Below are 13,193 nucleotides of genomic sequence, written 5' to 3'. Positions count from 1 at the left end.
GCTGCATGCAGGCCACTGCGGGCTACTCTCTGGTTGCGGTGTGCAGCCTTCTCATTGGGTGGCTTCCCTTGTTGCAGAGCATGGGCTCTAGATCATGAGGGCTCAGTAGTTGCAGCACACGGGGTTAGTTGCTTCGAGACATGTGTGATCTTAGTTCCCCAACCAGGGATTGAACCCCACTGGAAGGTGGATTCTTAACAACCAAACTGCCAGGGAAATCCCAATAAGTCTTACTCTTTCCTCCTGAAAACTTATTGAAGTTCTCTAGGCTTGTTAAAGTCAACAGTTATGAAACAGTAAATCCCTGGGGCTTTGCTTAGTGCTACAGCTGTGTTCTGTGTTGGTGACAGTGTTCAGTCACTCAGTTGTGTCCAGCTCTTCTGTGTATGTACATGTGTGTAAATGCACAGGAAAAAAAAGTTTGGAAAAACTCACTCTAAACTGTTAACCATGACTACCTCTGGTGAAGAATTTAGGAGAAAGGAAAGAAGGACAAGTGAAAAGAAATTTTACTTCATTTTAAATGAAAATACTACTACTTTACTATTTAAAACAGTTTTAAACTACATGCTGCTCCTAAGGGGTTTTTCTTTAATTTGTGCTTTCTACTCAAGGTTTTTCAAACTCATCCTGGGGTTCAAGACAAAGTAAAGAAAGGAGCCAGACACAACTGGCTAGTGAACTCTGCAGATTTAAATTTAAATACCTGCTGCTACTAAGTCGATTCAGTCGTGTTTGACTCTGTGCGATCCCATAGATGGCAGCCCACCAGGTTCTGCCGTCCCTGGGATTCTCCAGGCAAGAATACTGGAGTGGGTTCCCAATGCCTTCTCCAAAATACCTACTATCTACATCAAAGGTCTCTCTCCTAACCTTAGAAGTAAATTAGGGCATTACTAACATGCAAGAAAAATAATAAATTATTGCTTGGAGAGAAAGACAAACAGGACTATTCCCTGCTGGTCCGGTGGTTAAGACTCTCTGCTTTCGTTGCAGGAAAGTGAAAGTGAAGTCGCTCAGTCGTGTCTGACTCTTTGCGACCCCATGGACTGTAGCCTACCAGGCTCCTCCATCCATGGGATTTTCCAGGCAAGAGTATTGGAGTGGGGTGCCATTTCCTTCTCTAAGGCACAGGTTTGATGCCTGGTCAGAGAACTAGGATCCTGAATGCTTCATGGTGTGGTCAGGGCAAAAAAAAAAAAAAAAGACCAAAAGACCAACTGATCTGCAAACCTATCTCTGGGAGCATAAATTTCACATTTCAGAAAGAATCCAAACATCTTGACTGTGGGCACAAGAGGGAGCAATTTAACCTTGAATGAGGCTTGTACCTATAATTCACTCAAGAGAAATTTAAGCAAAAAAAAAAAACTGCCTTTATTCAGAGAAAATTAACCCATCCTAATCTCACAAGAGGTTTATCGAGGTAGCAATTAATAATCTAATAGCATCAGGGAAGTCCTGGGAAGGAAGGAAACAGACAGCCAGCCTCTAAAGAAAACTTTCATGTCCTTAGAAACTCAGCACCGAAATACAATCATGTAAATGGTGGAAAAATTCATCAACTCTTTTAATTTTTAATTCGTCAAATTAAATGGCTGAACTTTCAAAAGGAAACTGGGTTTCTTAAAAATATATAGACAAAAAGAGTTAAGAACTTAACAGTGTTCGTCAATTTATACCGAACACCACCCTAAGGTAACAGTTTCTATAGAAACCAGTTTTAATGAAATTTGTAACCCATACAGTTACCTGCACTTTCAAAAGAAAAAATAAGGTTTTATAACAATGGCAAAATCTAATATTCCTATATTTTAGAACAGACATAAACTCCAGAGATAAAAATTTATCTTTGTTGTTGTTGTCTTTTAGTCATGTCCAACTCTACCTTTAGGGAAGTATCTACTCTTGAACTAGTGGATATGCAAAAGCAGACTTCAGATTAAAGAGCTAAATATGAATGGTAAGACTATAATAGGACTCTTGCTGTCAGGCGCTAAGTTGTGTCCGACTCTTTGTGACCCCATGGACCCCATGTCAGGCTTCCCTGTCCTTCACTATCACCTGGAGTTTGTTCAGACTCATGTCCATTGAGTTGGTGATGCTATCTAACCATCCCAACTTCTGTTACCCCCTTCTCCTCCTGCCCTCAATCTTTCCCAGAGTCAGGGTCTTTTCCAATAAGTCAGCTCTTCAAGTCTGTCGACCAAAGTATTGGAACTTCAGCATCAGATCTTCCAATGAATATTCAGGGCTGATTTCCTTTAGGATTGACTGGTTTGATCTCCTTGCTGTCCAAGGAACTCTAAAGAGTCTTCTCCAGCACCACAATTAGAAAGCATCAATTCTTTGGTGCTCAGCCTTCTTTATGATCCAACTCTCACATCCATACCTGAGTACTGGATAATAATAATAATACTGGATAATAGGACTACTTAAAATTCAGGAAGCACAAATTAGAAGGCAAAAAAAGTTGACTAATCTGACTACACCAGAATTAAAGATTTCTATTAAGGACATCTAGGACAAAGTTAATACAGATGATATAAGGAGAAAGTATTTACAGAGTCTAAAACCAGTAAGTCCTACTATCTACAGTATTCAAGAAACTCCTTAAAAGCAACAAGATGGAAAAAACATCAGAATTAAAGATTTCTATCAAGGACATCTAGGACAAAGTTAATACAGATGATACAAGGAGAAAGTATTTACAAGTCTAAACCCAGTAAGCCCTACTATCTATAGTATTCAAGAAACTCCTTAAAAGCAACAAGATGGAAAAAAATGTGGTATCAAGATGTGGTATCATTGATATCACAACTGGTATCAATAAACTTCATAACAAGGAAACTCAAAAAGCTAAAAAACTTATAAAGAAATGGTCAAGCTCAAGTTATCACAGAAATATAAACTAAGATATCATTTCACATCTGCTAGCTTGTCAATAATCTCAAAGATGGAAGATAACCTAATATTACTAGGAAGTGAGGACATAGTAATCACATGTTACTGATAGGAATGCAGATAGGAGGGCAATCAAATCTGGTATTTATATATCCTGTATATTTACAAAGAATATAGATTAAGTAGGCTTCTCAGGTGGTGCTAGTGGTAAAGAACCTGCCTGCCAATGCAGGAGACATAAGACATGTGGGTTCAATCCCTGGGTCAGGAAGATCCCCTGGAGGAGGACACGGCAACCCACTCCAGTTTTCTCGCCTGGAGAATCCCATGGACAGAGAAGCCTGACGATTACAGCCCAGAGGGTCTAATAGAGTCAGAAATGACTAAAGTGACTTAGCACACACATGCACACATATATTAAATACATCAGAATGATCACCTATGGGGAGGTATGATTCTGTGATTAAATATATATATATTTAATCTTTGTCACTATTCCTAGCACATAGCTCTAAATCCCTTGTAATTTCCCATGTGAGAGCCTTAGGTGCATCTTTTAACAGTTTTATTCCCAGTTCTTGAAACTGTTCCAGAGTATAAAAGTGAAATGGTGTCTTATGTTCATATGATAAGCCCCTTTCAACTACACCTGAGTTTATGTTAATAAAGTAATTTCTGGGAAGTCTCTAAATACCCAGGGATTTAGGGGAACCTTGCCAGGGGAATCAAACACTTGATTAGTACTAGAACTTTCAGTCCCACCTCCAGACCTCTGGGGAGAAGGAAGTGGTTAGAGATTGCATTCAATCACAAATGATTTAATCAACTACACCTATGTAACTGGAAACTCCATAAAAAACCAAAAGTGTAAGATTCAGAGCATGTGGGTTGGTGAAAACGGGGAGAACACAGAGAGTGATGCATCCACATGGGGCACAGGGACTCCACAGCCTTTCCCATACATCATGCCTGACACTTCTCTTACGTCAGGCTGTTCCAGAGTTTTATGCTTGTATGCATGCGTGTGTGCTAAATCCCACCAGTCACATCTGACTCTGTGCAACCATATGGACTGTAGTCCACCAGGCTCCTCTGTACATGGGATTCTCCAGGCAAGAACACTAGAGGGGATTGCTGTGCCCTCCTCCAGGGGACCTTCCCAACCCAAAGATCAAACCTGCATCTCTTATATCTCCTGCATTGGCAGGAGGCTTCTTTACCACTAGCACCACCTGGGAAGCCCCTTATGCTTGTCTAATAAACCAGTAATCTAGTAGGTATAGTTCAGAAGCACAGGTAACAACCTGGGCTGGCAACTGTCATCTGAAAGGGTTGGGGTGGGGGCAGGCTGGTGTGATCTGATATCATCTCTGGTAGGTAGCATCAGAAATGAATTCAACCATAGGACTCTCAGCAGGTATTGAAGAATTGCTGGATATGTGGAAAACTGATATATCTAGTGTCAGAAATGAAGTAGTGTTGTAGTTGCATAGAGGCGACACAAAGGAGGAGTGCGTTTTCCTTTAGAGGAGGGAAAGGGAAATGAGAATGGGACTTTTTTTTTTTAAGGAAATGTACACACTAAGAAACTCAGATAGACTTAATATGAAAATAAGCTGTAAATTAAAGAATGATTTACTCATCCCTCTGTACTTGAGATCTCACTAACGCTTATTAGGAATACAAATTAAGCTCATTATACACTAGAAAATTGCCAGTATCCCTGATCTTTTCTCAAAACAAAGTGGTTAAAATCTATTCCAAGACTACCTTTTATATAATATGATTCTTAGGTAATTAATTCCATACGTTGTTGGTCAATTTTAACCCCTAAAATTAAAAATTCACCCCAATAATATTGAGTGATTTAAATAGCACTAAAGAGCACTTTTAACCCTAAAAATTGGTATATTTTAAAGGAAATTTATGATTATATTGAAACAAAAACCATTACTTCACACTAAACAAATTTAAACCAATTTTATCCTGAAATATCCTTGGTGATCAACTTTGCAGGACAGGTTAAAAAAAAGTGAATAAATAAATCCTTGGCCCTGAGATTTGCATAGCTCTGAGTCACCTAAAACTTCTCTATGAAAACAAAACAACCAGGGTTTAGGAATCAGGCATATTTCTGACAAGAGTATGATCAACACCATTAACAAAGGCTGTGACGTATAAATTAAAACCAGGTGTGTACAAAAGCTGTGCCCTAGCATCCAACTTTCTAAAACTCTCAGGTGCTTACCATTTACACCACTCATTGTGTCATCTGATCATAAACTTTCTTTGCTTTTTTTTTCTGCTGCCCTGGGTCTTCTCTCAGACTTTGTCTAGCTGCAGTGGGCAGGGGCTACTCTCTAGGCGTGGTGTGTAGGCCTCTACCGTGGTGGCTTCTCTCTTTGCAGAGCACAGGTCCCACGGCACACAGGCTTAGATACTCCTCGGCATGTGGAATCTTCCCGGACCAGGCATCGAACTTGTGTCACCTGCACTGGCAGATGGTTTCTTTCTTTCTTTTCTTTTTTTTTTTAATTTTAAAATCTTTAATTCTTACATGCGTTCCCAAACATGAACCCCCCTCCCACCTCCCTCCCCATAACATCTCTCTCGGTCATCCCCATGGCAGATGGTTTCTTAACTACTGGGCCACCAGGGAAGTCCTCCTCACAGACTATTTTAACTAGTGATTACATATTGTAAACAACAACAACAAATATCTTAACCACTAGAAGTCGGGAACTATCTTTTTAAATTCCCCATAACTCACTAATGGCTGGAGGCAATATGAAATTCCTGCTAGGGAATACCCTGAGAACTTCCGGGACTCATTTGGGTCAGCAGCGCACCTGCCACATGTCCTAAGCCCTCTGCAGCAGTCTGACCTTCCTCAGTCTGGTAACTACCCAACTCCCTTCCCACCTTCTCCACTCTCCCATCCTTGCTGAGTTCGCCTGCCAAACTTGTTTCTATTCTTCAAACTCCAGCTAAAATGTCATCTCATCCTGGCCTGCTCATTCTCCTCCCCTGATGGACAGTGTCTAACTTTGTAGGTACGTTATACTTGTTTCTAATGTTCAGTTTATCACATATATCATAGTTAACCTGTCTTCCTCTCCTACCAGACTGTAAGTAAATTTCTTAGATGCATAGGCTATGCTTTCTTTCTGGATTTTACCCAAAACAGTGCCAAAATCTGTAACAGATTCTCAAACGCTTACTGACTACATGAATATCTGAAGCAAGGAAAATCAGTTGCCAGATATCTAATGAATCTATAAAGCCTGCCTGGAAAAATTCATTGGTTGCTACAGTCAACTTCCAATTTTTTTTTCTTGGAGTTACACATAAGATAAGTTACTAAAGATTTTTATTTTTAAAGGTAAATAAATGATAGAATTAACTGCAGAAAGGAAATTCATATTAATGATTCAGGATGCCAAATACAAGAATCACCCCGGGAAGTCATTAACGGAACTGCGTTTCCAACAATCTTCCTACAGCACTCTGCAAGAACACTGGACTGCCAGGAAGCTATGTTAGTACAGTACTGTTGAAAGGCAGGGATACAAGCTGGACAACCTGTCAAGACACTTTTTCAACCATACAATTCCCTCAATTATTAAGATGGGGGGCAGTCAACGGGAAGGACTTTCCTGGTGGTCCAATGGTTTAGAATCCACCTTGCTAGGCAGAGGACTCAGGTTCAATCTCTGGTCGAGGAACTAAGATCCCACATGCCAAGGAGAAACTAAGCCCATGAACCACAACTACTAAATCTGAGAAACACAACTGAGTCTGAGCACCACAACTAGAGTCCATGCACCACAATGAAACATACTACATGATGCAACTAAGACCCTACACAGCCAAATAAATTTTAAAAATTTCATTTAAGATACAAGGGAACTAGTTTCATTCCAGGATTGCTCCTGCTGCTGCTGCTAAGTCGCTTCAGTCGTCTCCGACTGTATGCGACCCCACAGACGGCAGCCCACCAGGCTCCCCCGTCCCTGGGATTCTCCAGGCAAGAACACTGGAGTGGGTTGCCATTTCCTTCTCCAGTACATGAAAGTGAAAAGTGAAAGTGAGGTTGCTCAGTTGTGTCCGACTCTGTGCGACCCCATGGACTGTAGCCCACCAGGCTCCTCTATCCATCGGATTTTCCAGGCAAGAGTACTGGAGTGGGGTGCCATTGCCTTCTCCGCATTCCAGGGTTAATGAGTGCCAAATGATAACACATGAACTTATTGGCCTGGGTAGTCAAGCCTCATTGTGACAGGTGAGGTAGAAAATTAAATTTGAATTTAATCCCCTGTGGTAGGTAGAAAACTGCCCCTCCCTTCCACATGATGTCCACAACCTATTCCACAGAATTTGTATATATGGCCCCTTATACAGCAAAAAGAGACTTTGCAAGTGCACTTAAATTAAGGATTTGAGATGACATTATCCTGGATTATCCATTTGGCCCAATATAATTACAAGGGCCCTTGTAAGAGGGAGGCAAGAAGGTCAGAGCAGATGTGATGACAGAAGCAAAGATCAGAGGAGAGAGAAATATCTGAAGATGTTATGTACTCCCAGCTTTGAAAATAAGAAAAAGGACTGTGAGTTAAGGAATGCAGGGCACCTCTAGAAGGAGGGAAATGGAAGGGAAAGGATTCTCCCTGAGCCTCAAAAACAAGTTAAGCACTGCTGACACTTTCATTTTAGCCCAGTAAGAGCTATTTGATCTTCTGACCTCCAGAACTACAACGGTAATATCTGTGTTAAGTCACCAAAAGCTTTGGTAATTTGTTATATCAGCAAGAGGAAGCTAATGCAACACCTAAACAATATCTTCTTAGCCAGCAATGGTAATCAAAACTTACCTTCTAGGAAAGAATGATCTCGAACAGCTTCTGCAGCTAATACAGATTTCCCACAACCTGCCATTCCATATATGGTGACCCATCCCGGTTCACCATTCAGTTTGGAGAGCTTCTGCTGAATTGCATTCACTAACTTCTTCCTAGTAACAAAAACAACGGGCCTCTGTGGTACTCCACCTTCACACAGGACTGTCCTTACTGAAATCCAAAACAAAACAAGCATGAATGAAGAGAACTTTGAAATGGTTACTCAAGTAATTCCATAAAAACCAAAGAGATCTCTGGCTGAGATCTCCGCCAGAATTTCCAACAGAAGAAAACATGGCTAGCATATTAACTTTAACTTTCTGATTTCTCAGAACAAAAGATACACCCTTCAAGATGACTACAGAGCAAGGAAAATCTCCATTTCTATCTGCCCTTACTCATCCTCTCCCTCTCTAACTCTCCAACCTTTTTCTCATACTAAAGATTGAGAAGAGAGAGTAAAGGAAGAAATATGGAATTGCTTTCAAGAACATAGATTTCTAAAGATTTGCTCTTTCCTATGCTCGAACTTGGTAAACACACAACTGGAGAAAAATTTAAAGGCTTATAAATTATCTTATTACCTCTAAAAATTAAGGTATATTATTATCTCAGCAGTAGATAGTTCACTGGGTAAGGAAATGAGAAAGCAATATGGACACAAATAAAAATATCTGAATTGGAAAACAAGACTATAATTTTTGCACGTTTCACTGAACTGATAAGTCTCTCCAGCAGACACCATCTATAATAAAACAAAACTTCAGCCACATAGCCATTGTGATAGAAGGCATCACGGATACAAACCATATGAAGTTATTCCACTAACTGAATCTTTGCCATCGGAAGAAGAGATGACAGGAATGCCACCATGCAGCAGGGCAGCAAGATCTTTGTAACCTTCATGAAGTAGAGCATTGTAGAATGATATATAGGAATGATTATCTTTTTTAAGTATCATTTTAATTAGCATAGCTGCTCGTTGCCGTTGGGTGGGCTAGAAAAAAAAAAAGTAATTCAGTATACTATAAAGAATATATTTGCAACATAAACTAGTGGACACCAGTAAAAATTTTGAAATAAATTCTAAAAATTTTTAAGAAAGTACAGACTGAATTTTTTAAAAATCAAAAAGAAAGCATAGACTGCCTCAGAGGGCTTTACCTCATTTTTCACTTTTTCCTCCTCTGACACTGTTAAAACTCCATTACTAATCATGTGATCCATGATGTAGGATGTTTTGATGTCCCTTTCCAAGGCTTCTCGATGTTGAAGCAAACAATTTCGAGCTTTTGCATCCATCTTCCCTCAATTTTTTCTTTCTCTGAGCTGTCAACCATGAGCTACAGGCAAAACATCAAATTCTTATCAGGCAAATAAAGATATGAAGAGGTATAACCTCACTGGTATTGAAAAATATAAAGAAAGGATCTTATTTCTGCAAAAATTTTTTTAAATAAACAAAATCCAATGCTTTCAAAAATGTGAGGAAATTAGTATTCTTTTAAGATACCTGAGGAGAGATAGGGAATTTGGGATAGACATGTACACAGTGCTATATTTAAAACAGATAACCAACAAGGACCTACTGTATAGCACAGGGAACTCTGCTCAATGTTATATGGCAGCCTGGATGGGAAGAGAATTTCAAGGAGAATGGATATAGGTGTATGTGTAGCTGAGCCCCTTAGCTGTCCACATGAAACTATCTCAACATTGTTAATTAACTATGTGTCTGTGTGCTAAATGGCTTCAGCCCTGTCCGACTCTTCGCCACCCCATGGACTAAAGCCCACCAGGCTCCTCTGTCCACGGAATTCTCCAGGCGAGAACACTAGAATGGGTTGGTTTATTAGCTATCAGTTCAGTTCAGTTGCTCAGTCGTGTCCGACTCTTTGCCACCCCATGAATTGCAGCACGCCAGACCTCCCTGTCGATCACCAACTCCTGGAGTTCACTCAGACTCACATCCATCGAGTCAGTGATGCCATCCAGCCATCTCATCCTCTGTCGTCCCCTTCTCCTCCTGCCCCTAATCCCTCCCAGCATCAGTCTTTTCCAATGAGTCAACTCTTTGCATGAGGTGGCCAAAGTATTGGAGCTTCAGCTTTAGCATCATTCCTTCCAAAGAAATCCCAGGGCTGATCTCCTTCAGAATGGACTGGTTGGATCTCCTTGCAGTCCAAGGGACTCTCAAGAGTCGTCTCCAACACCACAGTTCAAAAGCACCAATTCTTCGGTGCTCAGCCTTCTTCACAGTCCAACTCTCACATCCATACATGACCACAGGAAAAACCATAGCCTTGACTAGACGGACTTTAGCCGGCAAAGTAATGTCTCTGCTTTTGAATATGCTATCTAGGTTGGTCGACTTTTCTTCCAAGGAGTAAGCATCTTTTAATTTCATGGCTGCAATCACCATCTGCAGTGATTTTAGAGCCCCCCAAAATAAAGTCTGACACTGTTTCACTCCAACACAAAATAAAAAGTTTAAAAAAAAAGTACCTGAGGGGAGTCCAAAGTGGATGCAACTTTTCTGGAAAGCCATGTACGATGTATTTAAAGTAAGTATTCTCTTTAAACCAGAAATCCCACTTCTAGGAATCTACCTCAGATAGTCATATATGTATGCAAAAAATATCCACAAAGAGTTAAAAGAGTGTTTAGGTAAGATTAAAACAACCTAAATGCCCATTATTCTGAGTATGGATTTAAAAAATTAGAGTATGTATATACAATGGACTATTATACAGCCATTTAAAATAAGACACACCTCCATGTACTGACATGGAAAGGTGCTCATGACACATAAGTGAAAAAATTTTAAATATGATCCCATGTGTAGCACAAAATATGTATTGGTCTCATCTAAATATGTATGGAGATGTTTAGAAGTCTATTCAACAAAATGTTTGGGTTACTTCCAAGAATCAAGATTTAGGGACTTTTTCCCCTTTCTTTTCTGTTCTTTTCTATACTATCTTAATTTTTTTCAGTACTCATTATCATTTGTACAATTATAAAACTTCCTTTACGACTTTATAAACAATGATCATACCGAAGTCCTAATAATTACAAACTTGATTTCTTTGCCATCATAAAACTAAATAGAGCATTCTCAGTATTGAGTATTAGTTCTCAGTCAAGATGGACGTCAGCTGGTATGCCTTCACACATTTCTCATGGGCTTACTCCACGAGTTTCAGCTGAGCTGCTAAGTATGACAAAGCAACAGAAAATATCCTCTGATGTCATTTCTTAGATTAGGAGGACATAAAAACAGAATAATACTCTTCATAGTATAATACTCGAAGTTCCTACCAACTTTATTTCAAATATGATGAAAATTTTTCAATGAGTATAAACCCCAGATCACAATGTTTGCAAGTTTTTAAAGAGAATCTACTAATGTATTACAGTGAGTGTCTAAATGTGCTTATTAATGTATTTAGTCAATAAATATTTGAGTCCCTCCTGTGTAGGGCCCTGAATCTACAGAAATTAAATCATACCCATGAAGGAATTCACTAGCTGGTAGAAGAGGAAAATACAGATAACTATAATGTGATGCACTGAATGCAGAGAGATAAGCACAAGTAATTTCGAGCACACAGAAGAGGAGTAATAATGATTAAGCTTCAAGATTGATTAAAAAGTAAGACCACATGTGTCAGCTGCATACAAAGGTAAGTAAAGCATTTCCCCATTATTGTCAATTCACAAAATTCCCAGTACTGACATGAAATTGCTTGATAAAAGAAAAAGCTATGGTTAGGACCAGGGCTACGGTAATTTTTAAGTGTTAATAATGTTTTTATTGGAGAAGGAAATGGCAACCCACTCCAGTGTTCTTGCCTGGATAATACCAGGGACGGGGGTGCCTGGTGGGAGGCCGTCTATGGGGTCGCACAGAGTCAGACACGACTGAAGCGACTTAGCAGCAGTATTTAACTCGGAGAAGGCACCCCACTCCAGTACTCTTGCCTGGAAAATCCCATGGACGGAGGATATCTCAAACATAAAATGTCCCTTAATTTTACAGTAATAAAATTTGGTTTGACAAAAACAGAAATAAACTTTTTAGGTTAGCTCCAATAGCTAAGGCAAAAGACACTGAACACATAACTAATTTTCAACTTTACCTACCCTATTAAAACTGAAGGAATTAAGTTAAAACTAAAGAAAACTTAAAACTAATTAAGTTTCATATGTTGTTGTTTTCCTAAACTCTGTCCCCATTGAAACATTATGAACAAATTCTCAGCGTCCCACCTTTTGTAACCACATCAACGTAAAGTCAGGACTCGTGAAATATAAAGCTCAGTTTCATCCAGGAAAACAGTAACAGTTGACCAGTTCCTTTTTAGACATTTCTCTTCCTGGTACAGTATTAGAGTGATTAACAAGTATCCCTTGAACGAGAATTCTAAGTCCCTTAAACTGGCTACTGAACCTCCGGAGAAGCCAATTCTGAAAGAAAAGCGAGACGCAAACTTAGCCAAACCTTCGCACAAGGGTCTCACTGGGAAATCAAGCTGGTGCAGAGGCAACAGGGCTTCCAGACAAAAATGCCCGGCTAGGGACACAGCCCGGGGTAGGTCGGGGCCTCACCGATGTCTCACCTGAGCGTCCGCAGCAAGGGGTACCTGGAGACCCCCCGCGAACCTCCGACCCGAGGAGAAGGGGGCGTCACCCCCACAGGCGACCGTCGCAGTCCCGCGGCGCCGAGGTGATCACTCCAACCCAGACACAAAGGAAGGAGGGTCACTAGGGCTGTGGCTCCTTCCCTTAGGCTGCACTTGCAGCCGGGCGGGAGCCTGGCGCCACTCTGGACTCCGCCGCTGCGGCTACTTCAAGTCCTCGCGGGTCGCTGACCGCTCAGGCTCCTCACGGCCGGCTCCCATACGCCTTCCGCACAGACATAAAGGCAGCCTCTCCGCCTCAGGACCGCAGAGCATTCAAAACCCGCCTGCCGGCCCAGCTGGGACGTCGCGGCCCCGCGCATGCAAATAAACACACCCGGAAATTCACGAGAAGGCCGCCGCCGCGCGCGCTCTACCCCATCTTGTGCCCGCGCGCGCACGAGAAAGCGCCTCCGCCCCACCCTCTGCGGGCGCGCGGCTAGGCCCCCCCGGCGCTCCGCACTCCATAGAAGGGAGGGCCCAGGCGGCGGCGCGCTCGACGTGGCGCGCGCGGCCCGGCCTCGCCCCTCCCCGCCCCGCCCCGCCCCGCCCCCTGGCGTCCTGAAGGCCAGTACGCGCCCGGGAGCCACGGTATCCTCGGGCTTGCATTCCTAAAGCAGAGGATTGGGCGACGTAGGGATGTCTCCTACCCGGACTCGAAAGCGGGTGGCTGGGAGATGCTGTGGAGCAGCGAGTTGATGGCGGG

The 13,193-nt window shown here is 41.5% G+C and overlaps 1 protein-coding gene across 1 annotated transcript in view; it reads right to left on the bottom strand.

Annotated features, from left to right (window-relative positions):
• Positions 1 to 9,107, bottom strand: part of APAF1 (apoptotic peptidase activating factor 1) — a 75,545-nt gene extending 66,438 nt beyond the window's left edge. The window contains exons 1-3 of the mRNA XM_052640474.1: positions 8,970 to 9,107; positions 8,613 to 8,802; positions 7,779 to 7,976 (exon numbers count right to left, since the gene is read on the bottom strand). Coding sequence (XP_052496434.1) covers positions 7,779 to 7,976; positions 8,613 to 8,802; positions 8,970 to 9,107 — 526 coding nt within the window. The remainder of the gene's footprint in view (positions 1 to 7,778; positions 7,977 to 8,612; positions 8,803 to 8,969) is intronic.
• Positions 9,108 to 13,193: the final 4,086 nt, after the last annotated feature.

Source organism: Budorcas taxicolor, chromosome 5, assembly GCF_023091745.1.
Source record: "Budorcas taxicolor isolate Tak-1 chromosome 5, Takin1.1, whole genome shotgun sequence".
In the NCBI taxonomy this organism is placed as follows: domain Eukaryota; kingdom Metazoa; phylum Chordata; class Mammalia; order Artiodactyla; family Bovidae; genus Budorcas; species Budorcas taxicolor.
The sequence above is the reverse complement of the archived record's forward strand: the minus strand, read 5'-3'. Positions and strand labels throughout refer to the sequence as shown.